At 46.7% G+C, this 25,456-nt stretch overlaps 1 protein-coding gene across 2 annotated transcripts in view; it reads left to right on the plus strand.

Moving 5' to 3' along the window:
• Positions 1-724: 724 nt before the first annotated feature.
• Positions 725-25,456, plus strand: part of DHCR24 (24-dehydrocholesterol reductase) — a 36,668-nt gene continuing 11,936 nt past the window's right edge. Inside the window, exons 1-6 of one of the 2 annotated variants that reach the window (XM_045370429.2) lie at positions 725-1,033; positions 4,165-4,320; positions 11,900-12,005; positions 12,735-12,853; positions 16,276-16,539; positions 22,227-22,370. In XM_045370429.2, the coding sequence (XP_045226364.1) occupies positions 800-1,033; positions 4,165-4,320; positions 11,900-12,005; positions 12,735-12,853; positions 16,276-16,539; positions 22,227-22,370 (1,023 nt within the window). In that variant the 5' untranslated portion in view covers positions 725-799. The remainder of the gene's footprint in view (positions 1,034-4,164; positions 4,321-11,899; positions 12,006-12,734; positions 12,854-16,275; positions 16,540-22,226; positions 22,371-25,456) is intronic. The other variant, XM_045370435.2, reaches the window with a different exon arrangement.

The following is a 25,456-nucleotide window of genomic DNA, read 5'->3' on the forward strand; positions in this document are numbered from 1 at the left end:
CTGAAATGCCTTCCTTCATTCTTTCTCCTCCGGGCCTCCCATCTGCCTCAGTCAACTGGAAAAAGAGGAAGAGTGCCAGCCATAGCCTTCCACGCTTCCAATGGCCTCTGGAGTTCACGAACAGGTCTTCACCTTTCTGGGCTGCTTCCAAGTGTATACAATGGAGCTCACCACTCCCCACCGCCCAGGACTGCTGTGTAGCTCAAATGAATTCGTGGAAAGCGACCCCTAAAAATGAAAAGATGCCTCTGGAGGCCTTGCGCACACCGAGTGGCACGACGACCTGCTGAGGTTATCGTCAGGTTTCCATCCTCCGCGCCCGGGAACCGCCTGCCCGGCCAAATGGTGACTGACTCAGGGCCGGGGCGCCTCCCAGCCCTCGGGCGGAAAGCCACTGCAAAACCGCTTAAGGCGCGTTTGGAGGAGGCGGCCCTGCAGCCCCGAGGGCCGGAGGCCCTGAGCGCCAGACGCCCGCCCCCGGTATCCGCTGCGGACCCCACCGGCACCCAGTCCCTGCCACCCCCCCCGCCTCGCGCGGCGGCGGGGAGAAAAGGGTGGAGCTGCCCGACTCCTGCAGCCAATGAAAGCTGCGGGTTCCTGGTCCGATCCCCGGCGCGGCTCGCCATTGGTCGCCGCCCGGGTCTCGGCCCACCGGACCTCGGCGACCCGAGCCAATCGCGAGGCGGCGGGCGATCCCGGGCTCCCCTGGCGGCAGGCGGCGGGCGCAGAGCGGGCCAGGCGCGGAGCTGAAGGCAGTGACAGGAGGCGCGAGCCCGCAGCCCTCCCCGCGCGGCGCCGCATGATGGAGCCCGCCGTGTCGCTGGCCGTGTGCGCGCTGCTATTCCTGCTGTGGGTGCGCGTGAAGGGGCTGGAGTTCGTGCTCATCCACCAGCGCTGGGTGTTCGTGTGCCTCTTCCTCCTGCCGCTGTCGCTCATCTTCGATATCTACTACTACGTGCGCGCCTGGGTGGTGTTCAAGCTCAGCAGCGCGCCGCGCCTGCACGAGCAGCGCGTGCGGGACATCCAGAAGCAGGTGAGCGGCGCCGGGTGCGGCCGGGACTCAGGGCTGGGGGCGGCGTGCGCGGGGATAGCGGGACGCGAGGTGGTGACAGGAGCTGCGGTGCGGGGGCGGCCTGGACTTCCCGGGGGGGTGGGGAGCTGGCGTTGGAGAGGGGTTGGAACGAAACAAAAATGTGATGGGGTCGGGGGAGCAGAACAGGCAAAGTGCCCACTGTATGCAGGGCATATGCGGGTACCTGGAGGGAGATGAAGAAGGGAAAGAGGGGGAGGTGCGCAGCACTCAGGTAACTCTCACCTGGCCCAAACATTTCAGAGAAGGAAGGGCTTCCGGGAGGTGGAGCTGGGTCTAGAGATTGGGAAGTATGGGAAATGATTGGGGGAAGGTGTGTAGGTGGAGGGACTGGTGTGAGCAAAGGCTGGGAAGCCTAAAAGTGCAGGGCGCAAGCGGGAGAACGTCGGAAAGTCCGTTTGGTGCTAGGCTGGAGAGAGGCCTTGATGCCAAGGCCGAGTTTGGACTTTATTTTGTAGCAGCAAGACGCTTTTGATTGGGTTTAGGATAGAAGACTAAAGCAAGAAGGTAGAACCCAGCCAAGAAGCGGGAGGGAAGAGCCGCACAGCCTCTGGTGACGGAGGTCTCACTCCTTGACAAAGGCAGTCGGTCCATCTCTCAGTTCCTCAGGCACCCACGGAGCCTGTGACCTGCTGTGGCTCATAGTGGAGCCTCTTCTGCATCCAGGGACCTGGGCAGTTTCTTGACTCCCTCTGCTTCTCCTTATGCTCCTCTCTTGCTGGCATCAGGTTGCAGAGCTTCTGTTTCCTGCTGACACTCTTCCGTAGGTGTAGCAGCCTCCATATTCTGCTTGCTCCGCGCTGGGTGCTGTAGGCAAGAGCGTGAAGATGGATGCGGAGAGACGTTCCCATGAGGCATAAGACCTGGGGCCTGGTGGGAGAACCCAGTGTCTGGAAGTACTTTGCCCTGTAGCTCTGGATTTTGCTGGTCACAGTCATGGCTCCAGAGCCTCTGCCTGTCCTCCCTCCCCACCTGCACCCTGCTTCCTAGCTGTTTTCTCGAGTTCAAATTCTCCATTTACCTGCTTGTCTCCCCTGTCAGACTGTGAGCTCCTAGAAATCAGGGACTTATGTGACTCGCCTGTGGCCCGTAGGACCTGGCTCAATACAGCCTAGCGAGTGCTTATTAATCTCAGCTAAGCCACAAGGTTCACTGTGAGCAGAAAGACAGGGGCCCAGCTGGACTAGCCTCTACCCCAGATCTGCCATGTGCCATTGCCATCCTCACAGCAACCCTGGTAGATCTTGTGCCTATTTTGCAAACAGGGAAAATTGAGTTTCAGAGTGTGAGCCATGTGCTCAGGAAGAGTACTCAGTAAATGGGGCTGGAACCTGGGTTAGCTTGATTTCAGAGCCTGAACTCTGACATTTCTTCTTTCCCAGGCTTTCCCTTCCCCCCTGTAGGTCTGGTTTAGTTGCCTCACACCTGGCTTGTAATAGCTGTCTGACCCAGTTGCCCTTTTTTCTGGGCTCTCTCTTTGGCCTCCAGCTTAAATGCAGCACCCCTAATCACTCCCTCCCATCTCTGGGCTTGTATCAAACTCCATGGCTGCAGATTCAGGCAGGGACAAAACCTGGTTGGTCATGGAATCCCACCTATCATCCCTTTTCCCCCAAATCACAGGAATCTCTTCCTTAATACCTGCCACCTACTGGCTCCCTGGCCTCTGATCAAAGGATAGTCCTTCCCCATGTTGAGCTGTTTGCCTGGCCAGCTCCAATGCAGCCTTCTCCAGGAGACCTGACCAGTATTTGACCAGACTTTTGGTTGCAAGTGAAAGAAACTCAATTCAAACTGACTTGAGCAAAAAGGGATTTTATTGGCTCAGGTCCTGAAAAGTCTGGGAGTACAACTGGATCAGGCATGGCTGGATCCAGGATCCTCTGTCCCCCATCTCCATCTGTCCATCCCTCTGCCATCTGTTGGCCCTGCTTTTCTAGGTTGACTTCATTCTCTGGAGCCTCTCTCCTTGCAGAGGCCCCAACAGTTTCTGGCTCATATCCAACCAGCTTAGCAACCCCAGTAAAGAGAGAGTGGCTGTCCTGGAACTGGTCTCATTGGCTTGACTTGGGTCATAGACCCATCCCTTAACCTGTCTCTTTGGCCAGAAGGATAGAATCAGACCTCAGTCACATACCCACCTCCTGGGGCAGGGGAGTAGAATCAATCTCACTTGGACCAAAGGAAGATGGGGATTTTTGAAGTGGATGAAGAGGAAATGGATGGTCACAGGTCAAAACGACAAATATCCACCTACCTGCGCTTGTCTATCTCGGCAGAAAAGAAATACTTCATCCTGCGTTTCTGGTGGGCTTGTCATCCATGGGCCATTTGTTCTGTGTTTTGTGCTCTGGTCACTTACCTTAGAGGTTTTGTAAAACCTCTTCCTTCCATTGGCTTGGTGGTCCTTCCCTGCTCCTCCTCTCCCCCTCAAAGTGATGCATGAGTTAACATATACAAATGTTTAAACAGGCCTTGGCATGTGATAAGCCTCCATACATGTTAGCTATTACCCTGTGAACTGTTACCACAGCCCCATCTATCCTTCCTGTCCTGAAGTCAAACAGTCCTGGCTATGAATCTCAGCTCTGCCATTTACCAATTGTGTGACTTTGGACAAGTTCTTTTGCTTTTGAGTTTCCTCATCCTCAAAAAAAGGATGTCATCCTAACTTCCTGGGACTGTTGTAGGAATTACACAAGACAGTGTGCAAGGAGATGCCTAGTGTGTTGGGAATACCCAGTAAATGGTCATCATTTTTATACTTGCTATTATTACCATTACAAAACCTTTTCTGAACTTCCCAGCTAGAGTTAATGTTTTCAGAACACTTTGATCCTCTATTCTAGCTCTTTCATCATTCTGCCTTATGCTGTAGCAATATGTTGGCTTTTCTGTTAGCCCTGCTGGCCAGGGAGGGGCCAGAGGGTAGGGCCAGCAGGTCTTTTCATCGTTCTGTTTCTCCAGTGCCTGATGGAGGCATCATTCCCAGCTCCCTCTCGATGAAAGCAGGGTTGCAGGCTGCTCGGGGGATCCCCGGTGGGGCCAGCTCACCCTCTGTCCTGTGGTTGCAGGTGCGGGAATGGAAGGAGCAGGGCAGCAAGACCTTCATGTGCACGGGGCGCCCTGGCTGGCTCACTGTCTCACTACGTGTCGGGAAGTACAAGAAGACGCACAAAAACATCATGATCAACCTGATGGACATTCTGGAAGTGGACACCAAGAAACAGGTGAGAGTAGCACTTTTCCGGGCTCTGGGAGCAGGTGGGGCTCTGCCCCTGGTGCAAATGACTCATAGGGAAATGATTGTAGCCAAGGGCATCCCAGAGTGGACAGGACCAATGCCCACAGTCATAGAAGATACTCCCTGCCATTGCTGTCCTTAAGCCTCACAGCCACCAGGGGAGAGATGGGTCATAATAGCTCCGGGGAACCCTTTGTGTTTCCACAGGAAGTCAGGACTGGGGAATTCATGAGCAAAAATGAGAGGCAAAAAGGAATCTACTTACCCCTTCCTGATAAAGAAGTGTGGTAGTAAAAAATGGGCTACAGAAGTGACTGAGAGGCGTGGGTCTAGTTACAAGCTTCCTGGAGACCCTCTTGGTTAATAGCCTTTGAAATGTACATACTCTTTGGCCCATCTAGTAATTTTACTTCTCGAAACCTGGCTTAAGGAAAAAAGGAAATAGACTTCAATATAATTAAAGATACCCAACACAGAGCAATTATATCACAGTATTATTTCTAATTGACAGCAACACAATATCCAATAATAGGGGAGTCATTAAATATGGTATGTCTACTTGATGGCATTTTGTTATTATTGTGAGACCTTGGCCAAGTTACTTAATCTCTCTATGCCATTTTTTTAACAGCTTTATTGATGGATTTAAAGTGTGGTGACACTATTACCACAATCAAGACAACAGACATACCCATCACACCCCAAAATTTCCTCATGCTCCTTGGTAATCCCTTCCTCTAGCCCCTAGCCCTACCTCTTCCCCGACCCGCCCCCCACAGCCTTAGGCAAACAATGACCTTTCTGCCACTATAAATTAGTTTGATTCTAGAGTTTATATAAATGGAATCATATGGTGCTTTTTGTTTGTCTAGCTTCTTTCACTGAATATCTTTATTTGGAGATTCATCCATGTTGAAGCGTGTGTCAATAGTACATTCTCTTTCACTGCTGAGTCATATTCCCACACATATTGTGTGGACGTATTGTAGTTGGTTTATCCATTCACCTACTGATGGACATGTTGGTTGGCTCCAGTTTGGGGCAATTACAACTAAATTGGAACATTTGTGAACAGTCTTTGTATGGGCATATGCTTTCCTTTCTCTTGGGCAAATATCTAGGAGTGGAATGGCTAAATCATGTGGTGGGTGTACATTTAACTTTTTAAGGAACTGCCAAATTTTTTTTCCAAAGTGATTGTAGCATTTTACATTTCCACCAGCAGTGTGAGTGTCGTTCTTGTTCCACACTGTAATAAACTTGGTATGGTTAGTCTTAATTTTAACCATTCTAATAGATGTGTAGTAGATTTTCATTGCACATTTCCCTAGTGACTAATGATCTTTTCATGTGTGTGTTTGCTATTTGTGTATCTTCTTCAGTGAGGTCTGATCAAAGCTTTTGCCAATTTTTAAAAAATCAGGTTGTTTTCTTATATATTCAGGAAACTTTTTTTTTTTTTTTAACTTTTAAGTTCAGTGGTACCTGTGCAGCTTTGTTATATAGGTAAACGTGTGTCCTGGGGTTTGTTGTACAGATTATTTCATCACCCAGGTACTAAGCCTAGTACCTATTAGTTATTTTTCCTGATCCTCTCCCTTCTCCCTCCCTCCACCCTCTGATACGCCTCAGTGTCTGTTGTTCCCCTGTATGTGTCCATGTGTTCTCATCATTTAGCTCCCACTTATAAGTGAGAACATGCGGTATTTGGTTTCCTGTTCCTGCGTTAGTTTGCTAAGGATAATGGCTTCCAGCTCCATCCATGTTCTTGCAAAGGAGCATGGCTGCATAGTATTCCATGGTATACGTACCACATTTTCTTTATCTAGTCTACCACTGATGGGCATTTAAGTTGATTCCATGTCTTTGCTATTGTGAATTGTGCTGCAGTAAACATACATATGCATGTGTCTTTATGATAGAATGGTTTATATTCCTTTGGGTATATACTCAGTAATGAGATTGCTGGGTTGAATGCTACTTCGGTTTTTTGGTCTTTAAGGAATCACCACACTGTCTTCCACATGGTTGAACTAATTTACACGCCCACCAACAGTGTATAAATGTTGCTTTTTCTCTGCAACTTCTCCAGCGTCTGTTATTTTTTGACTTTTTAATAATAGCTATTCTGACTGTGTGAGATGGTATTTCATTATGGTTTTGATTTGCATTTCTTTAATTATCAGTAATGTTGAGGTTTTTTTCATATGCTTCTTGGCCACATGCTTGTCTTTTGAAAAGTGTCTGTTCATGTCCTTTGTTCACTTTTTAATGGGGATGTTTTGTTCTTGTAAGTTTAAGTTCCTTATCGATGCTGGATATTAGACCCTGAAACAACACTCTTTATTAGATTCATGATTTGCAGGTATTTTCTTGCAGTCTACGGCTTATCTTTTTAAAACTCAGAAGCTTTATTTATTTTTTCTTTTTGAGACAGAGTTTCGCTCCATCGCCCTGGCTGGAGTGCAGTGGCGCGATCTCGGTTCACTGCAGCCTCCGGCTTCCAGGTTCCAGTAATTCTCCTGCCTCAGCCTCCTGGGTAGCTGGGATTACAGGCATGTGCCACCACGCCCAGCTAATTTTTTGTAGTTTTAGTAGTAGAGACAGGGTTTCACCATGTTGGCCAGGCTGGTCTCGAACTCCTGACCTCAGGTGATATGCCTGCCTTGACCTCCCAAAGTGCTAGGATTACAGGTGTGATCCACCACGCCTGGCCAAATCAGAAGTTTTAATTTTTCCCAATTTGTTAATTTCTTCTTTTATGCATTGTGGGGGTTTTGTTTGTTTGTTTGTTTGTTTATATTTTTGTTTTTTGAGACAGAGTTTTGCTCTGTGGCCCCAGCTGGAGTGCAGTGGTACTATCTTAGCTCTTGGCAACCTCCACCTCCTGGCTTAAAGCAATTATTGTTCCTCAGCCTCCCAAGTAGCTGGGATTACAGGTGCGCACCACCACACCTGGCTAATTTTTGTATTTTTAATAGAGGGGGGGTCTCACCACATTGGTCAGGCTGGTTTCGAACTCCTGGCCTCAAATGATCCACCTACCTTGTCTTCCCAAAGTGCTGGGATTACAGGTGTGAGCTACCGTGCCTGGCCTACTTTGTGTTTTTGATGTCTTATTTGGAAATCTTTGCCTATCCAATGTCAGAAAGTCTTTCTTCTATATTTTCTTCTAGAAGTTTTATAGAAACCTTAAAGTGAAGCTCTCTGGACCTGGAGGTTTCTTTGTGAGCAAGTTTTTAAGCACAAATTCAATTTCTTTAATAGATATTGGGCTCTTCAGTTTATTTATTTCTTCTTGGGTTAGCTTTGGTAGTTTATGTCTCAAAGGTATTTGTCCTTTTCACTAAGTTGTATAATTTATTGACATAAAGTTGTTCGCAATACTTCCTGTAGACATCTGTAGCAATATGTCAAGTCTTTCATTCTTGGTATTGGTATTTTGTTTCTGTTCTCTTTTCTTCCTGAACAGTCTGGCTAAAGGCTATTGAATTTTATTGATCTTCTCAAAAACTAGCTTTGATATCATTGATTTTTCCCTTTGTGTGTGTGTGTTTCATTTTCAATTTCATTGATTTCTGCTTTGGTCTTTATTATTTCCTTTCTTTTCTTACACTGCGTTTAATTTTACTCTTTTTCTAGTTTTTTAAGTTTAAAGTTTAAGTCATTGACTTAGACCTTTTTTATTCTAATATAAATGTTTAGTGCTATAAATTTTCCCCTAAGCACTGTTTTAGAGGCAGCTCACAAATTTCTATGTTTTCTTTTCTTTTTATTTCAGTTCAAAATACTTTCTGATTTCGCTTTTGATGTCTGCTTTGACCCATGGATTATTTAGAAGTATGTTGATTTTTTTATCACTAGTTTTGAGCAATTTTACTATCGTGCTTTGGTATAGTTTTTTTCGTGATTCTTGTTTGGAATTTGTCATGATTTTTCATCAAATCAGGAAATTTGGGGACCATTATTTCTTCATCTATTTTTCTGTCTCCTCCTTTTTCTCATCTAGTTTAGAGACTGCTAGGCCTATATATTAGGCCATTTCAAGTTCTTCTACAGCTCAGGTCACTGAGGCACTGTTCATTTAAAAAATTTTTCCTCTCTTTCATTTTGGATGATTTCTGTTGCTGTGTATTTAAGTTAACTAATCTTTTCTTCTGCGATTTCTAATTTCCTGTTAGTGCCATCCATTGTATCTTTCATTTCAGACACTGTGGTTTTCATTTCCAGAAGTTTGATTTGGATTTTTTTTTTTTTTTTTTTTTTTTTTTGAGACGGAGTCTTGCTCTGTCCTCCAGGTTGGACTGGGTACAGTGGCGTGATTTCGGCTCACTGCAACCTCCACCTCCTGGGTTCCAGTGATTCTCCTGTCACAGCCTCCAGAGTAGCTGGGATTACAAGTGCGCACCACCGTGCCTCACTAATTTTTTTGTATTTTTAGTACAGACGGGGTTTCGCCGTATTCGCCAGGCTGATTTCGAACTCCTGACCTCAGGTGATCTGCCTGCCTTGGCCTCCCAAAGTGCTGGGATTACAGGTGTGAGGCACTGCACCTGGCTGGATCTTTTTAATATATTCTTAATGTCTCTACTTAAATTTTTGAATATAGAGAATATAGTTATTACAAATGTTTTGATGTTCCTGTTCGCTAGTTCTAATATCTGTGTCAGTTCTGGGTCTGTTGTCTTGATTGATTTTTCTCATTGTGGGTTGAATTTTCCTCCCTCTTTGTATGCCTGGTAAAATTCTGTTGGATTCTGACATTGTGATACTCGACATTTTACCTTTTGGGGAGCTGGGTGTTTTTATATTCCGATAAATTTTGAGTTTTGCTCTAGGAGGCAGCTATGTTACTTGGAAATAGTTTGATCCCACTGGGTCTTGATTTTTTAGATGGGGCCAGGGCAGTATTTAATCTCGAGTTAATTATGAGGCAAGATTATTTTGAGTACTCTACACAGTGCCCTGTGAATCATCAGGTTACCAGTCTGGCTTGTGGGAACAGACACTATCTCCTGCCCTGTCTGATCCCCTGGTACTATTACCTGTTATCTTTTTTTTGTTTTTTTTTTTTGAGACGGAGTTTCACTCTTGGTGCCTAGGCTAGAGTGCAGTGGTGCAATCTCGGCTCACTGCAACCTCCGCCTCCCAGGTTCAAGTGATTCTCCTGCCTCAGCTTCCTGAGTAACTGGGATTACAGGTACCCACCACCATGCCCAACTAATTTTTTGTATTTTTTTTAGTAGAGGTGGGGTTTCATCATGTTGGCCAGGCTGGTCTCAAACTCCTGACTAACCTCAGGCGATCCATCCGCCTTGGCCTTCCAAAGTGCTGGGATTATAGGCATGAGCCACCACACCTAGTCTATTACCTGTTGTCTTTTCTGGCAGTTTTTTACCTGGCTTCAGCCTCAGGTAACAGCCTCACGTGTATTTACCGATTAGTACTCAGTTGAATTCCCAAGGACGCCTTTTCCATTTCTTCAGTTTTTTCTCTGTGCAACTCTCTCCTCTCCGGTACTGTATTCTGCACGCTCTATTCACCTTGGTCTTCTGAAACTCTCATCTCCATCTTTTTTTTTTTTTTTTTTTTTTTTTGAGACAGAGTCTCGCTCTGTCATCCAGGTTGGAGTGCAGTGGTGCAGTCTTGGCTCACTGCAACCTCCATGGGTTCAAGTGATTTTCTTGCCTCAGCCTCCTGAGTAGCTGGGATTACAGATGCCTGCCACCATGCCCAACTAATTTTTTGTATTTTTAGCAGAGGCAGGTTTTTGCCATGTTGTCCGGCTGGTCTTGAACTCCTGACCTCAGGTGATCCACCCACCTCGGTCTCCCGAAGTGCTGGGATTACAGGCGTGAGCCACCATGCCCAGCCTCACCTCCATCTTTTTAACTCTTAGAAAGTCCACTGGGCTCCACCTGGGTTTCTCTCCCTGCACTGCCTAACTCCAGGCAGTTAGATGGGCCATCCCTAGAGCTCACCGTTTTTTAAAATAATTTTTTATTTTTTATTTTTTATTGTTAGGTCTCGCAGTGTTGTCCTGGCTGGTCTCGAACCCCTGGCCTCAAGCAATCCTCCCGCCTCAGAGCTCGCCTTGTTTGTTTCCTCTCTCTGAGGGATCACTCACTTTCATTGTTTATGTCCACTACATTGAAAACTCTTATTTCATATATTTTGTCAGGTTTTTTTTTCAGGCAGCAGGGTAAATCTGGTTCCTGTTGTTCCACTTCGGCTAGAAGTAGAAGTCCAGAGGATGTATACATTAAAAAATCACGTGTTCCAAGAATGTGTAATGATAACAGATGATGGACATAGTATAGTGTTACATTTTAAAAAGGCAAGACAGAAAATGAGATATGCTTTTTGTGTGTGTTGTGTTAAAACATACAAAATAGTGTGAAAGGAAAATCTTGGCGCCCCCAAATTACTAAAATAAGGGAAAAGTCAAGCTGGGAACTGCTCAGGACAAACCTGCTTTGCATTCTATTCAAAGTCTTCCCTCTGCTCACTGAGATAAGATGCACATTCTGATTAGCTCCATTGGAAAGGCTTATCTGAAACTGAAAAGAATGCGGCCATTTGTCTGCTACCTACGTGTGACCGCAAGCCCTCTCCCTGCTTCCAGTTGTCCCCGCCTTCCTGGACAGAACCAATATACTTCTTACATATATTGATTGGTGTCTCCTGTCTCCCTAAAATGTATAAGATCAAACTGTGCCCCAGCCTCCTTGGGGACATGTTGTCAGGACTTACTGAGGCTGTGTCATGGGCGCACATCCTCAACCTTGGCAAAATAAACTTTCTAAATTAACTGAGACCTGTCTCTGATATTTGGGGTTCACAGTACCAATATAGTATGTGTGGGGAAAAAAAAAAGTAAATACACTCTGTTATTAATATTAGTAACTCTGAAGAACTAGGATGGGTGATTTTTTTTTTTTTTTTTTTTTTTTTTTGAGACGGAGTCTCCCTCTGTCACCCAGGCTGCAGTGCAGTGGCAAGATCTCGGCTCACTGCAACCTCCACCTCCAGGGTTCAAGCGATTCTCCTGCATCAGCCTCCCAAGTAGCTGGGACTACAGGCACCCGCTACCACGCCTAATTTTTGTATTTTTAATAGAAACGGTTTCACCAAGTGGGCCAGGCTGGTCTCAAACTCCTGACCTCAGATGATCCACCCGCCTTGGCCTCCCAAAGGGCTGGGATTACAGATATGAGCCACCACGCCCGGCCAGGATGGGTGATTTTTGTTTTCTTCTTCACTTTTGCTGTATCTTCTAAGTGAATGAGTATTTCTCCTGCAATTTAGAAAAGGATAAATCAAATATTTAGTATAAAGATACTTGAAGAGCAAGGTTAAACACTAGCTAACCGAGAGCCAGAAATCACATTCCCTGTAATTAAAGACAATGTTCTAGAAAGAGCCTGTAAAGACTGTATAGGAATCCCTGCAGTGAGTATTTGCGAAGGTTTGAGAGGTTTGAGATGACACCTTCTGTGTGTAGGAGCTCCCCTTGGGCCTGGCAGCCTCCTTTTGACCCAGGGTTTCTTTCCTTGTGTCAACAGATTGTCCGTGTGGAGCCCTTGGTGACCATGGGCCAGGTGACTGCCCTGCTGACTTCCATTGGCTGGACTCTCCCCGTGTTGCCTGAGCTTGATGACCTCACAGTGGGTGAGGACCCTATATTAATGGGCAAGAAGAGACACACGGTCCTAGGACCGGAGCTGATGGGCCTTGGCCACCCTCCATCTAGTCCTGGAATCGCTGCTATTCCATCTGTGACAGAAGTCATTCTGTCTCTTACTTGCCTGCTCCAATGACAGGGTGTTCACTGCCTGCTGTTCCATTTCTGAGCAGCTCAGGTTATCAGAAGGCACTTTTAATTTCTGGTTTGAATCTGCTTCCCTGTGACTTGTTCCCGTTGCTCCAATTCCACCCCATGGAACACACAGAAAAAATCTAGTCTCTCTTCTCCTCCCATAGGATTCATAGCCCCCAAAGCGTCTTCTTCTTTAGGGAAAACACCTTCAGTTCTTTTAACTATTCCCATGGGACAGGGCTTCCTGTTACCCCTTCAACCTCCCTTTTCATTAAAGTCTGTCTCAAGATGAATGCAGAAGATTTCTAGGTTGAGTCTGGCCAGAGGTGAGGTTTGAGTACCCTTGACAAGGTCTGCTCGCCACCCCCTTCCTCTAAGGATGCCCTCATGCTCCCATCTAAGCTCCTCCTTCCCTCTCCTGCTCTCTAGATTGACAGGTGGGAAATCTCCCCTAAGTCAACAGCCCCATTTCTTCTAGCCTACCATGCCTCCCTCAAGCTAGGAGGTCCCCCAGCTCCAACCCACCCCCAAACCTGTGCCCGCAGCTCTCCCTACTGACACTTTGTGTGATGTCTCTGCAGGGGGCTTGATCATGGGCACAGGCATCGAGTCATCGTCCCACAAGTACGGCCTGTTCCAACACATCTGCACTGCCTATGAGCTGGTCCTGGCTGATGGCAGCTTTGTGCGATGCACTCCGGTGAGTTCAGCAATGGGAGACGTCCATGCCAGCCTGCTCTGGGCATTAAGGATCCTGAGGTCAGGGAGGTGGCTCTTCTAGGTGTGCTTCATTTCAAATACCTGTTCAGTCTGGGTCTGTATCCATAACAAAAATTTGTATACCCCTTATATGAGCTTGGGCAATGTTATAAATGCTTTATGTATATATTAAGGCATGCGTGTAATCCTTCAACAACCTAATGAGGGAGGTACCATTATTATCCCTATTTTATAGATAGGAAACTAAAGCTCAGAGAGATTAATACATTTGCTATAGTCACACAGCTGGGACTCAGACCCCAGTAATCAGGCTCCCAGGTCCCTCCCCTTAGCCATTCATTATGCCATCCTGCCTTTCTGGAGGAAGTCAGGCCTTGACATCAAAGCGGTGTGTCTTAACACTGTGAGGTATAGTCATGTGTCACATAACAGTAGGGATATGTTATGAGAAACAAGTTATAGGCAATTTTGTGATTGTGCAAACATAAGAGTGTACTTACATAAACCTAGGTGGGATAGCCTACTTCACACCTAGGCTACGTGGGATAGCCTGCTGCTCCTTGGCTACAGACCTCCACAGCGTGGTACTGCGCTCAATACTGTAGGCAGCTGTAATACAATGGTATTTATGTGTCTGAACACACCTACACTTAGAAAAGGTACAGTAAAAATACCGTGTAAAAGATGAATGGTACACCTATATAGTGTACTTACCATGCGTGGAGCTTGCAGGACTGGAAGTTGCTCTGGGTGAGTCAGTGAGTGAGTGGTCAGTGAATGTGAAGGCCTGGGACATTACTGTACACCACTTTAGACTTTATAAACTGTACACTTAGACTACCCTAAATGTATTTTTTGAAATTTGCTTTCTTCAATAATAAATTACTGTTAGCTTACTATAACGTTTTTACTTTATAAACTTTTTTAAAAACTTTACACTCTTGTAGTAACACTTAGCTTAAAATGCAAACACATTGTACAGGTGTACAAAAATAGTTTCTTTCTTTGTATATTTATTCTATAAGCTTTTTTCTATTTAAACTTTTTTTTTAACTTGTTAAGCTTTTTTTGTTAAAAACTTAGACACAAGGCTGGGTGCAGTGGTTCACTCCTGTAATACTGGCACTTTGGGAGGCCAAGGCAGGTGGACTGCTTGAGCTTAGGAGTTTGAGACCAGCCTGGGCAACATGGCAAAACCCTGTCTCTACAAATAATACAAAAATTAGCTGGGCATGGTGGTGTGTTCCTGTATTTCCAGCTACTCTGGAGGCTGAGGCAGGAAGATCACTTGAGCCTGGGAGGCAGAGATTGCAGTGAGCCGTGATTACGCCACTGCGCTCTGGCCTGGGTGGCAGAGCGAGACCCTGTCTCAAAAAAAAAAAGTCAAGACATAAACACATGTTAGTTTAGGCCTACACAGAGTTTAGATTATCAATAACGCTTCCACTTCCGCATCTCATCCCACTGGAAATTGTTCAGGGGCAATAACACACATGGAGCTGTCATCTCTTCTGACTACAATGCCTTCTTCTGGAATACCTCCTGAAGGACCTGCCTGATGCTGTTTACAGTTAACTTTTTTTTAATAAGCAGAAAGAGTACACTCTAAATAACAATTAAAAATACAGTGTAGTGAATACATAAACCAATGACAGAGTCATTTATCATTATCAACTATTATGTAGTGTATATAATTATATGTGCTATACTTTTATACAACTGGCAGTACAGTAGGTTTGCTTACACCAGTGTTACCATAAACACATGAGTATGACATTAGGACAGCTGCGATAGTCGTGATACCACTAGGCAACAGGACTTTTTCAGCTCCATTATAATCTTATGTATCTGCGGCCCATTGTTGACTGAAACATCTTTATGCAGCATGTGATCAGGTAACTAAAAGTGATTAGAGAGTTGTTTTAGAAAAATAAAAGACAGTTCTACCACCCAAACTGGGATTCAAACATTTAAAGTGTTTTACCTAAGGGGTGAGATAGGATTGACACTTTAAATAACCTTGGATCTGTCCTGGCAGGTGTGAGGGGCCCCTGGAATGGGAGGGACAGTCGGTCCTGTTGAAGTAGGTATTTCAGGGAGCCACCAGACTCCTTCACTTCACAGAAGAGGGCCCAGGGAAAGACTCCCAGCTTGGCAGCACTGGTCTTGGGTGAGAGATACCCCTAGCAAGATTCACATCAATTCATTCTACTTTCCTGAATGCTTGCGGGAGCCCTGTCTTTTGACCTATGTATTATCGGCAGAGAAAGGAGACAGACATTTGTGAATTCCTTCCCTTCTCTGAGACCCAGGTTCCTCACTGACAAATACGTGGTCGAGAGGAATAAGTAGGTCCTGTATGGGAAGCTCCTTGCATAGAGCTGAGCATGCAGCAAGTATGTCATTGTCACTGCCATGGCCAGGGGAATGTGATTAGCTGCGGGCCCAAGGGGGAATCGGGGAGCCTAGTGCTGCTGCTCCCGAGGCTTCTGCCAGCCTGCTGCAGAACCTCCTTGCTCCAGCTCTCCTGCCCTGCCGCATTCCCTGTGCCGGCCACCAAGAGCATTCAGGTTTCGTGGAGACTGCACAGGGCTGTCCTCTTAGTAAAGGCAAGACAAGGCTGGACTTTTGCAAAAGAGATTTATTAGAACTAAAGAATCCCAGTTAGAATGGCCACGGAAATGTCAGTTGTCTGTGTCCAAGACATATGTCAAAACAATAAAATGATGAGGTTGGACATTGATTTATGGAAGCAGATGAGGTGTTGTAGGAAAAACGCTGGCTGGGGAGTTAGGTGGTCTTGCCTGAGCCCTGGCATTGCTGCAGCGGACTTTTCTGGGAAGACTTCGGTGAGTCATGGCAGCTCTCAGAGACTCAGTTTCCTTAAGGGGGTGCCAGCACTCTCCCTAGACTCTGTCAGGGGTGGATCCCACAAGCCAATGGACTGGGAAAGGCCTTGTAAATTGTAGTTATGGTTCAGAAGGGAGGCATTTTAACGTTCCCCAGCTACATTGCCTGACACCCACTAAGGGTGTCAAGGCCTGGCCTTGGACCTCTGCCCTTGGGCAATGCCCCTGCCATTGTGGGTCATTGGGCAGCAGTGCCAGTCCCAGCTTTTTCCTGAATAGCCTGTGGGTCAGGGGCTGTGCCTAGATGGGAAGAGGAGGATGCTTTCTCAGTGAGGGTCCCTGAGACAGAGGGCAGTATTAGGTTCCATGTCATGTCGAAGCTGCAGAGAGGAAACTAAAGCCCAGCAAGCACAGTTTGTGAAGCTCATTGTTTGGGTTTACACAAGATAGTGAGAGAATAGGGACTCTCCCAGGCTTTGCTCCCCCCACTAACTGCATGCCATAATGTGGGGCCCAAGGTTCCAACTCTCAACACATCAATTCTGTCTCATAGTCTGAAAACTCAGACCTGTTCTATGCCGTACCCTGGTCCTGTGGGACGCTGGGTTTCCTGGTGGCCGCTGAGATCCGCATCATCCCTGCCAAGAAGTACGTCAAGCTGCGGTTCGAGCCAGTGCAGGGCTTGGAGGCTATCTGTGCCAAGTTCACCCACGAGTCCCAGCGGCAGGAGAACCACTTCGTGGAAGGGCTGCTCTACTCCCTGGATGAGGCCGTCATTATGACAGGGGTCATGACAGATGAAGTAGAGCCCAGCAAGGTAAGCCAGGGTGTCAGTTGCTGCAGACCAAGACTAGGGAGGCATGAGTGTGGTGGGACTGAGCCCGTTCCCCCATCCTGACCCTGGCTGCCACCTCTTCAAGGCTGCTGCCTGGGTCAACCCACCTGGGGTACAGGTAACAGGATCTATTGTCATAGATGTCTTAGACAGTGATGGAAGCTTTCATCTACTCTGCCCTTACCACCTGCCTGGGATGTGCCTGTCTCTTAGTGGATGTAATCTTTGGTCCTTATAGCAAACCCCATTTTATAGATGAGGAAACTGCGTCTTTAAGAGGTATTGTAGGCTGGGCACGGTGGCTCACACCTGTAATCCCAACACTTAAAAGAGGTAATGTAAACTTCCACAAGATTCGAGTAATTGATTTGATGCCTTGGAATCTAGGTTGACATTCCTTCCACGTATACCATGTGATTTTTATTAGCAGTTTTTTCTCCATTTAGAAAGGATTTGTGCTTATTGTAAGAGACTTGGAAGGACAAACAAGTAAAAAGAAAAGAAAAGAAAAGACTCTATCTGTAAACATGACCCAAAGCCAGTGTTGCTAATGTGTTTGGTGTACAGTTGGCCCCTGTGTCTGTGGGTTCCACATCAGTGGATTCAACCAACTGCAGATTGAAAGCGTTCCCAATGAGTGGTTTCATCTGAACTGAACATGGACAGACTTTTTTTTTCTTGTCATTATTCCTTAACGGTTACATAGCATTTACATTGTATTAGGCATTATAAGAAATCTAGAGATGATTTAAAGTATACAGGAGCATGTGCATAGGGTTATATGCAAATATTAAATCATTTTATATAAGGGACTTGAGCATTCATGGATTTTGGGGGATCCTGGAACAAATACCCCATGGATACTGAGAGACAACTGTATTTATTTCCTCTTTCTGTGTGTGGATTTTTTTAAAGTTTTAAAATCATATAACAATGCTGAAATATATAAAGAAAAAGTTAAAGTGCATCTCTTTACACCAGCATGTAACCACTTATGTATAACAGTTTTATGTGCATTCTTTGAGACCTATTTATTTATATTTGTTTATTTATTTTATTTTATTTTATTTTATTTTTTTTGAGACAGGGTCTCTGTAGCCTGGGCTGGAGTACAGTGGTACGATCACAGCTCACTGTAGCCTTGAACTCCAGGGCTCAAGCAATCCTCCCGCTTTAGCCTCCTAAGTAGCTAGGACTACAGGTGTGTGCCACCATGTCCAGTTAATTTTTTTTTTTTTTTTTTTTTGAGATGGAGTCTCGCTCTGTCGCCCAGGCTGGAGTACAGCATGTGATCTCAGCTCACTGCAACGTCTGCCTCCTAGGTTCACATGATTCTCGTGCCTCAGCCTCCTGAGTCACTGGGATTACAGGCTTGCACCACCACACCTGCTTAATTTTTGTATTTTTAGTAGAAATGGAGTTCACTGTGTTGGCCAGGCTGGTCTCAAACTCTTGACCTCAGGTGATCTCCCTGCCTTGGCCTCCCAAGCCAAGTGCTGGGATTACAGGTGCGAGCCACTGTGCCCGGCCTGGTTAATTTTTTAATTTTTAAAAGTTTTTTGTAGGGATGGGGTCTTGCTGTGTCACCAAGGCTAGTCTTGAACTCCTGGCCTCAAGCAGTCTTCCCACCTTAGCCTCCCAAAGTACTGGGATTACAGGTGTGAGCCACCACACCTAGCCAAGACCTATTTCTCTCTGTGTGTGTGTGTGTGTGTGTATGTGTATGTGAGCATGTCTTCATTTCATTGTGTAATATCCCACTTTTGCATGTAAATAATTGGCCTAATTTAGCCCTTACTGACATTTATGTTGCATAAACTGTTTTGCTATAAGCAAATAAGATTGCATTTAAGATTTAAGACTCTCTTACATTTATCCTGTCCTTCTGTACAAATATTTGTGTAGGATTGAGTCAGAGAAATGGAATTTGTTACACAAAGGTTTGAGCACATTAAATATTAATAGATATGACCAAACAGCCCTCGAGAAGAGCTGTATTTATGCCTACTTGCAGCAATGGTGTGTGAGAACACCTTTTTCCCTACATTCTTGCCAACACTAAATAGGATCTCTCTTTCATTTTTGCCAATCTGATAGGGTTAAAAATAGTATCTCGTTTTATTTTGCAGTTCTTGGATCACTTATGAGAGTGAGCCTCTCTTTGCAGCATTTTGCAGTTTGTTTGTCTTCAGCTTTGATCACTTGTTCACATTTGTCTTTTCTTGTTTCTTGGTTTTTGTTTTGTTTTGAGACAAGGTCTCGCTCTGTCACCCAGACTGGACTGCAATGGTGCGATCTCGGCTCACTACAACCTCCACCTCCCAGGCTCAAGCAGTTCTGTCTTAGCCTCCCAAGTAGATGAGGCTACAGGTGCATGCCACTGTACCCGGCTAATTTTGGTATTTTTAGTAGAGACGGGGTTCCGCCATGTTGCCCAGGTTGGTCTTAAACTTCTGAGCTCAAGTGATCCACCTGCCTTGGCCTCCAAAAGTGCTGGGATTACAGGCGTGAGCCACTGCACCTGGTCTTTTTCTTGTTTGTTGTGATAAGCATTTCCCCATGTTGTTACATTGCCTTCGTAACTGTCATTGTTAATGTCCATCTACAGAACATTGCATTGAGGAAACGAATGCCCTATTGCTGCCCATAGTTGGAAATTTAAGTTGCTTCCAATTTTTTTGTTATTTTAATTAATGGAGCAATGAACATCTTTTGTCTGTAGTTTGAGTAATATCTTAACGTAAAATCGCAGATCAAAGGATAGGCATCCCTTAAGACTCTTAACCTATACCTATATACATACTTAAAACATTTTAAAATTGTGAAGGGCTGTAAAATCATCTGGTACAATCCTCTCTACAAATAAGGAAATGAGGCCCAGAAAGGGAAAGAGACTTCTCTGAGGACACACAGCTAGCACAGAACAGATTTAAATTCCAGCCTCTGACTCCTGGTTCCATGTTGGTTCCCTGACATATCAGCCTGCAGACTTTAGCACTATGCAAACATTGCTTCCTGTGGGATACTCCGGTAAGTGCTGGAGGTCCTGGAACAGCGGTGGCAATACCGGACATTGAGCTGAAGTGCTCTGGCCCTCCCGGGCCCCTGGATCTGCCTGACTGAGGCCAAAGCCCAGTGTGTGTCACCTAGCACCAAGTCACCTAGCAAGGACATCTAGACCAGAGCTTTCCGACTGCTCTGAGGTGTTCCCTTGAGGCTCTCAGGGGTAGGAAAGCTGAGGGATGGGACCAAGGGGAGTCACCACCCCCACTGTACCCAAAGTGGCTCTGCTGTCATCCATTTGAGGTATTAGATGCCACCTAAGATTATGATTTGGCAGAGGGGTTTGCACAGCTTTTAAAATATTTAGAGGCCTGATATGATTCCCTTATTTCCCAAGAAGAAGACTATGAGGCACAAAGAGCCTTACCCAAAGGCCCTCCCAGAATCAGCAGCAGAAGGATATTTGCCAAGTGCCCCAGTGAGCAAGACCCTGATACCCGATGGGAACAGGGCTGGGCAGAGCGGTGGATGCCATTAGACGTCTGGGCATTTCATTTTAGGAGCATTGCTTCCAAACATTTCTGTTTCTAAGCATTCAGGAATTGTCCCTGTGTGCCAGGCCCTGTGATGGGCCCTCTGCAGACACTGCCCAGTGTAAAGCTTGCTGCAATCCTGTGAGAAGCAGCCTGCCCCCATTTCACAGGGGAGGCCCAGAGATAGGAAGTGGCTTGCAGTCAAGGGCTGGGGTGGACTGGAGCTTGTGCAGCCACTTGGCCTCCTCAGCTGGTGTGTGCCTGGAAGAGACAGACTATCTGGGTTCTTTCCCATATCCTGGGCTTCTCTGCATGGCTCCTGATGCATCAGTGAGCACCAGGAGCACCTGTATCCAGGTGGCCCTAAGTCTCACTTTCATTATGCAGCTGGTGCCACTGCCAGGTATATGCCACGCCTCCCCTGGGGTTAGATCAGGTTGCTCTGTTTCCTGTTGGGTTCCCCTGTTCACATTAGCATGCAGAGGCCAGCGTGAGTGTTTTTTTTTTTTTTTTTTTGGAGACGGAGTCTCACGCTGTTGCCCAGGCTGGAGTGCAGTGGCGCGATCTCGGCTCACTGCAAGCTCCGCCTCCCGGGTTCCCGCCATTCTCCTGCCTCAGCCTCCTGAGTAGCTGGGACTACAGGCGCCCGCCACCGCACCCGGCTAATTTTTTGTATTTTTAGTAGAGACGGGGTTTCACTGTGGTCTCGATCTCCTGACCTTCTGATCCGCCCGCCTCGGCCTCCCAAAGTGCTGGGATTACAGGCTTGAGCCACCGCGCCCGGCCACGCGTGAGTGTTTTTTGCCCTGCCCCATACCGTCCACACCAAAACTAATTTGGGCAAAGAGGCTTTTTAGCCCCAGTTTCCTCCCTGCAGAGTGACCTCACCAGCAGGGTGGCCTTACCAGCAGGGTGGGCCTGCACAAGCGGGTGGCACACAGATAAGCTGCAAGTGCTGGAGGCCAGAGATCCAGGGCAAAGTGTTTCCTGGCTCTAGGGTAGAGCAGGTCAGCAAGGGGATGGCTGGGGACTGATACTCCAGCCACCTGTGGGCGAGGCACCGTGCTTCACACTTTCTACATCATCTTTTTTAGTCTTGCAGAGATGCTAAGTAACCTGCCCAGGCTCTGCCAAGTGTGTTGTAAGTGGAAAAAGCAAATTGGCAAATAATGCATATAAGATGGTTCCATTTTTATAAAGTCATGTGTATGTAATGTCTAATAGGCAAAGAACTCGCACAAATATGTGTTTTTATTGTCATGTTACATGTGAAGAAACAGGCTCAGAGGTGACCTGCCTGAGGCCACACAGCTGCTGGGGAACTGGGTGTGTCCCCAGCTGCCCACCCTGAAGCTTGTGCTTTTCCAGGATCCCCCCTGCCTCCCCCTGAGAGCATCTCTGCCAGAATTCATTTATGGATGAGAAAGCTGAGGCCAGGAGAAGCTCAGCCATCCCAAGGCACACAGCACATTGAGTCGTGACCATTTAGGGCTGAAGGAGACACTAGCTCAACAGAAGATTTGGGTGTGGGAGCCCCCAGGGCCAGAGAGGTGTGAGCCTTATTCATGTGAGCATCCTCCAGACGATGATGGCTGCTGTGCCCAGAGAACTATGGAGCTTGGTCCAGGGACAGCAGGGAAAGTGCCATGACCAGTTAGTGCCGTGAGCCCTGGGTTGCGCTGAGGGGCTGACCCATGCCTAGAGTTGGTGCTTCCCTGGCCTCGGGGAGGGTGGGAAGGGGGGGAGGATGGGAAGGGGGGGAGGATGGGAAGGGAGGGAGGGAGGGAGGGAATTCCCCTGCATGGAGCATTGCATCAGGGCAGTTAAATGTTTAACTCTGTTAAACACTTGCACCAGGCTAGGCTGGGGTCGCTGAGTTCTCTAGACTGTCTGGGACTCACTGTTTGGCCCTGGGCACACAGCACTTAACCTCTTTGAGCTCCTGCTCTCTCTGCTAGAGGATACCCGCTGTGCCTAACCTCACCAGCTTTCAAGAGTCTCAAAGGCAGTAATAGACATGAAAGAGCTTTGAAAAGGCCAGGAGTGCTGAACAGAAGCCGGGTGTTGCTGTTACGCCCCGATGGCGCTGGGCGCTTGTCTGCAGCCTGATCACAGTGCCCTCTGTCATTTCAGCTGAATAGCATTGGCAATTACTACAAGCCGTGGTTCTTTAAGCACGTGGAGAACTATCTGAAGACAAACCGAGAGGGCCTGGAGTACATTCCCTTGAGGCACTACTACCACCGCCACACGCGCAGCATCTTCTGGGAGCTACAGGTGAGGCTTGGGTTTCTGTAGCCCTGGCTCCTCCGGGCCAGCTGGGCAGGGAGCCCGGACAGTTAACACTGTAGCCATGCTCTCTCCCTTCAGGGTAAAGAGTGGCTTTGTCCTAAGGAACTACAACACCTTCTCACAGTTGTTTCCTTCTGAAGGAACCGACTATCTTCAGTTCAAGCAGCAGGCTCTTAAGCAAGCGTCTGCTTGGTGCTGGGGAGTAGGTCCCTCGGCCAGTACTTTGGGGAACACAAACCTGTTCTGCCTTTGAGCCTCTAGCCACAGTGAGCAGACAGATCCCTGCACTGTAAAGGGCCGCAGGAACATGAGTAGGAAGTGGCTAGTTCTGCCTAGGGCTTGAGGTAACAGCCGAGCCTGGCTGTGAAAGGTGAGTGAGAATTTGCTATTGCATGTGTAGATGGGTGGGTGGATGAGGAGTAATGACACTTTAAGTGGCGGAAGGTCAGGAAGAGCCCCTCAGGAGACGACTTTGTGAGCAGGGACCTGAACATAGGGAGGGCAGGCCAGGAACAACTCCGGGGAGAACTCTGGAACTCTGTTCACAGGCAGAGGGACAGCCAGAGCCCAGGGCTTGAGCTGGGCTAACAGAAAATTAGCCATTAGAAAATGGACAGTTCAGGGTAATTTAGTACATTCAGTGTTGTGCAACCACTACCTCTGTGTAGTTCCAAACATTTTCATCTCCGAAAAGGAAACCCTATACCTATTAAGCAGCCACTCCCTATTCTCTCCCCTTTCCCCAGCCTGTGGCAACCACCAATTCATCTTCTGTCTCTATAGATTTACTTATTCTGGATATTTCACATGTATGGAATGATACAGTGTGTGCCTTTTGTGACTGGCTTCTTTTACATAGCATAATGTTTTCATGTATCAATATTTCATTTCTTTTTATGGTGGGATAGTAGTTCATTATGAGAAACCACATTTTGTTTTGTGACTCATCTGTTGACGGACATGTGGGTTGTTTCAACCTTTTGGCTACTGTGAACAGTGCTGCTACAAACCTTCATGTGCATGTCTTTGTTTGAATACCTGTTTTCAGTTCTTTGGGATTTAGAACTAGGAGTGGAATTGCTGGGTCATATGCTAATTCTGTGTCTAACTTTCTGAGCAACAACCAAACTTTTTTCCACTGAGGCTGTGCCATTTTTCATTCCCACCAGCAATGTATGAGTGCTCTTATTTTTTTTAACAGTCTCACCCACACTTGTTATTTTCTGGTTTTTAAATTATTAGTAGTATTATTATAGCCATTCTGGTGGATTTGTGGTATTGACTTGCATTTTCTAAACTAATGATGTTGAGCATCTTTTTATATGCATGTTAGCTGTTTTGTATATCTTCTTTGGTGAAAAGTCTATGTGAATCCTTTGCCGCCTTTTAAAATTTGGTCATTTGTCTTTGTTGTTGAGATGTAAGAGTTCTTTAGATGTAAGAGTTCTTTATATATTCGGGATAGTAGGCCCTCATCAGATATATGATCTGCAAACATTTTCTCCAATTCTGTAGGTTTCTTTTCGTTGTCTTGGTAATGTCCTTTGATGTACAGAAGTTTTTAATTTAGATGAATTCCAATTTATCTATTTTCCCTTTTGTGTTTTTAGTGCCGTATATAAGAATTTATTGCCAAGTCGAAGCCCCTGTGTTTTCGTCAAAGACCTTTATAGTTGCAGCTCTAATATTTAGGTTGTTGAGTGGGGTAGGAGTCCAGCTCCATTCTTTTGCATATAGCTATCCAGGTGTCCCAGCAAGGCTGCTTGTGTTTGAAAAACAGCAAGAAGGCTGAGGAGCCAGCATGCCCACGCTGAGCTATGGTGAGGAATGAGGTCAAACAGCCACCAGAGGCTAGATCATATGGCTCCTTGTAGGTTAGGAAGGACTCTATATTTTATTCTAAGTATAATAGGAAGCCAGTGAGGGCTTTGAACAGGAAAGTGACATGGCCTGATTTTTGTTTTAAAAGAATAACTGTGACAGCTGGATGGAGTGGATGGGGGCAGGAGTGGACAAGAGTGGAAGAGTAGAAGAAAGAAGATACTGTTGTCTGGGCAGCAGCAGGGGAGAAGTGTCAAATCTGGGAGATGCAGTGCAAGTTGAACCAACAAACAGGATTTCCAGAGAGCTTGACCATGGATGTGATTCCAAGGTTCAGGGCCAAGGTTGACTGCCATTTGAAACATGGGGGAGGGGACTGGAAAGGGGAATCAGAAGCCATTCAGATGTCCAGGTGGGATGACAGCAGGAGCCAGTGATGTGTGTTGGGACTTCAGGAGTTCAGTGGAGGTTGGAGCCCCATCTGCACATTTCTTAGCCACAGAGAAATGTTTTCTAAAGCCATGGAGGGAGATGAGTGAGGGTGGATAGAGAAGACCCTGGGACACCCAGCAGGTTAGGGGAGGAGGAACGAGCCAAGGGCAAGAGAAAGTGCTGTCAACCAGGGCAGGGGAACAAAGCCAGGAGGATGTGGCATCCCAGAAGCCAAGGGAAGACTGTTTCAGAAGGAAGGCCAGCAACTATGCCACCTGCTGCTGAAGGAGAGACTGGATTTGGCCATGGGAATGTCGTCATTGACTTTAAGCAATAGGGGTGAAACCTTGACCAGTGGGTTCCAGAGAGAACTGGAAACAAGGCAGTGGAGACAGTGAAAACAAACTGTGAGAGAGAGGCTCACTGTCAAGGGAGGCAGAGAAACAGGGTGATGGCAGGAGGCCGGTGTGGGGCCAGGTGAAGGTACTTTGTGTGATTGCTTTAAGATGGGAGAGGTGGCAGTCATGACAGTGATCCAGTGGAGGGGAAAATGACAGTGCAGAAGAGGGTATATTGAAAGGGCGAAGCCTTGAGCAGGGGGGTGGAGTGGCTCCTGAGCTCAGGTGGAGAGGTTGCCTTTTGATGGGCACATGGAAAGTTCATCCCATTGTCAGGAGGGAAGGAGGACCATAGGGTGGTGGGAGGGTGTGAGAGTTCTCTTCTGATTGCTTCTGTTTTCTCAATGAAATAAGGATCTTGGCTGAGATGAAAGGGGAGAAGATTTTGATGGTTTGAGGAGAGAAGAGATGTGAAGCTGT

Source organism: Macaca fascicularis, chromosome 1, assembly GCF_037993035.2.
Source record: "Macaca fascicularis isolate 582-1 chromosome 1, T2T-MFA8v1.1".
NCBI classification, from domain to species: Eukaryota; Metazoa; Chordata; class Mammalia; order Primates; family Cercopithecidae; genus Macaca; species Macaca fascicularis.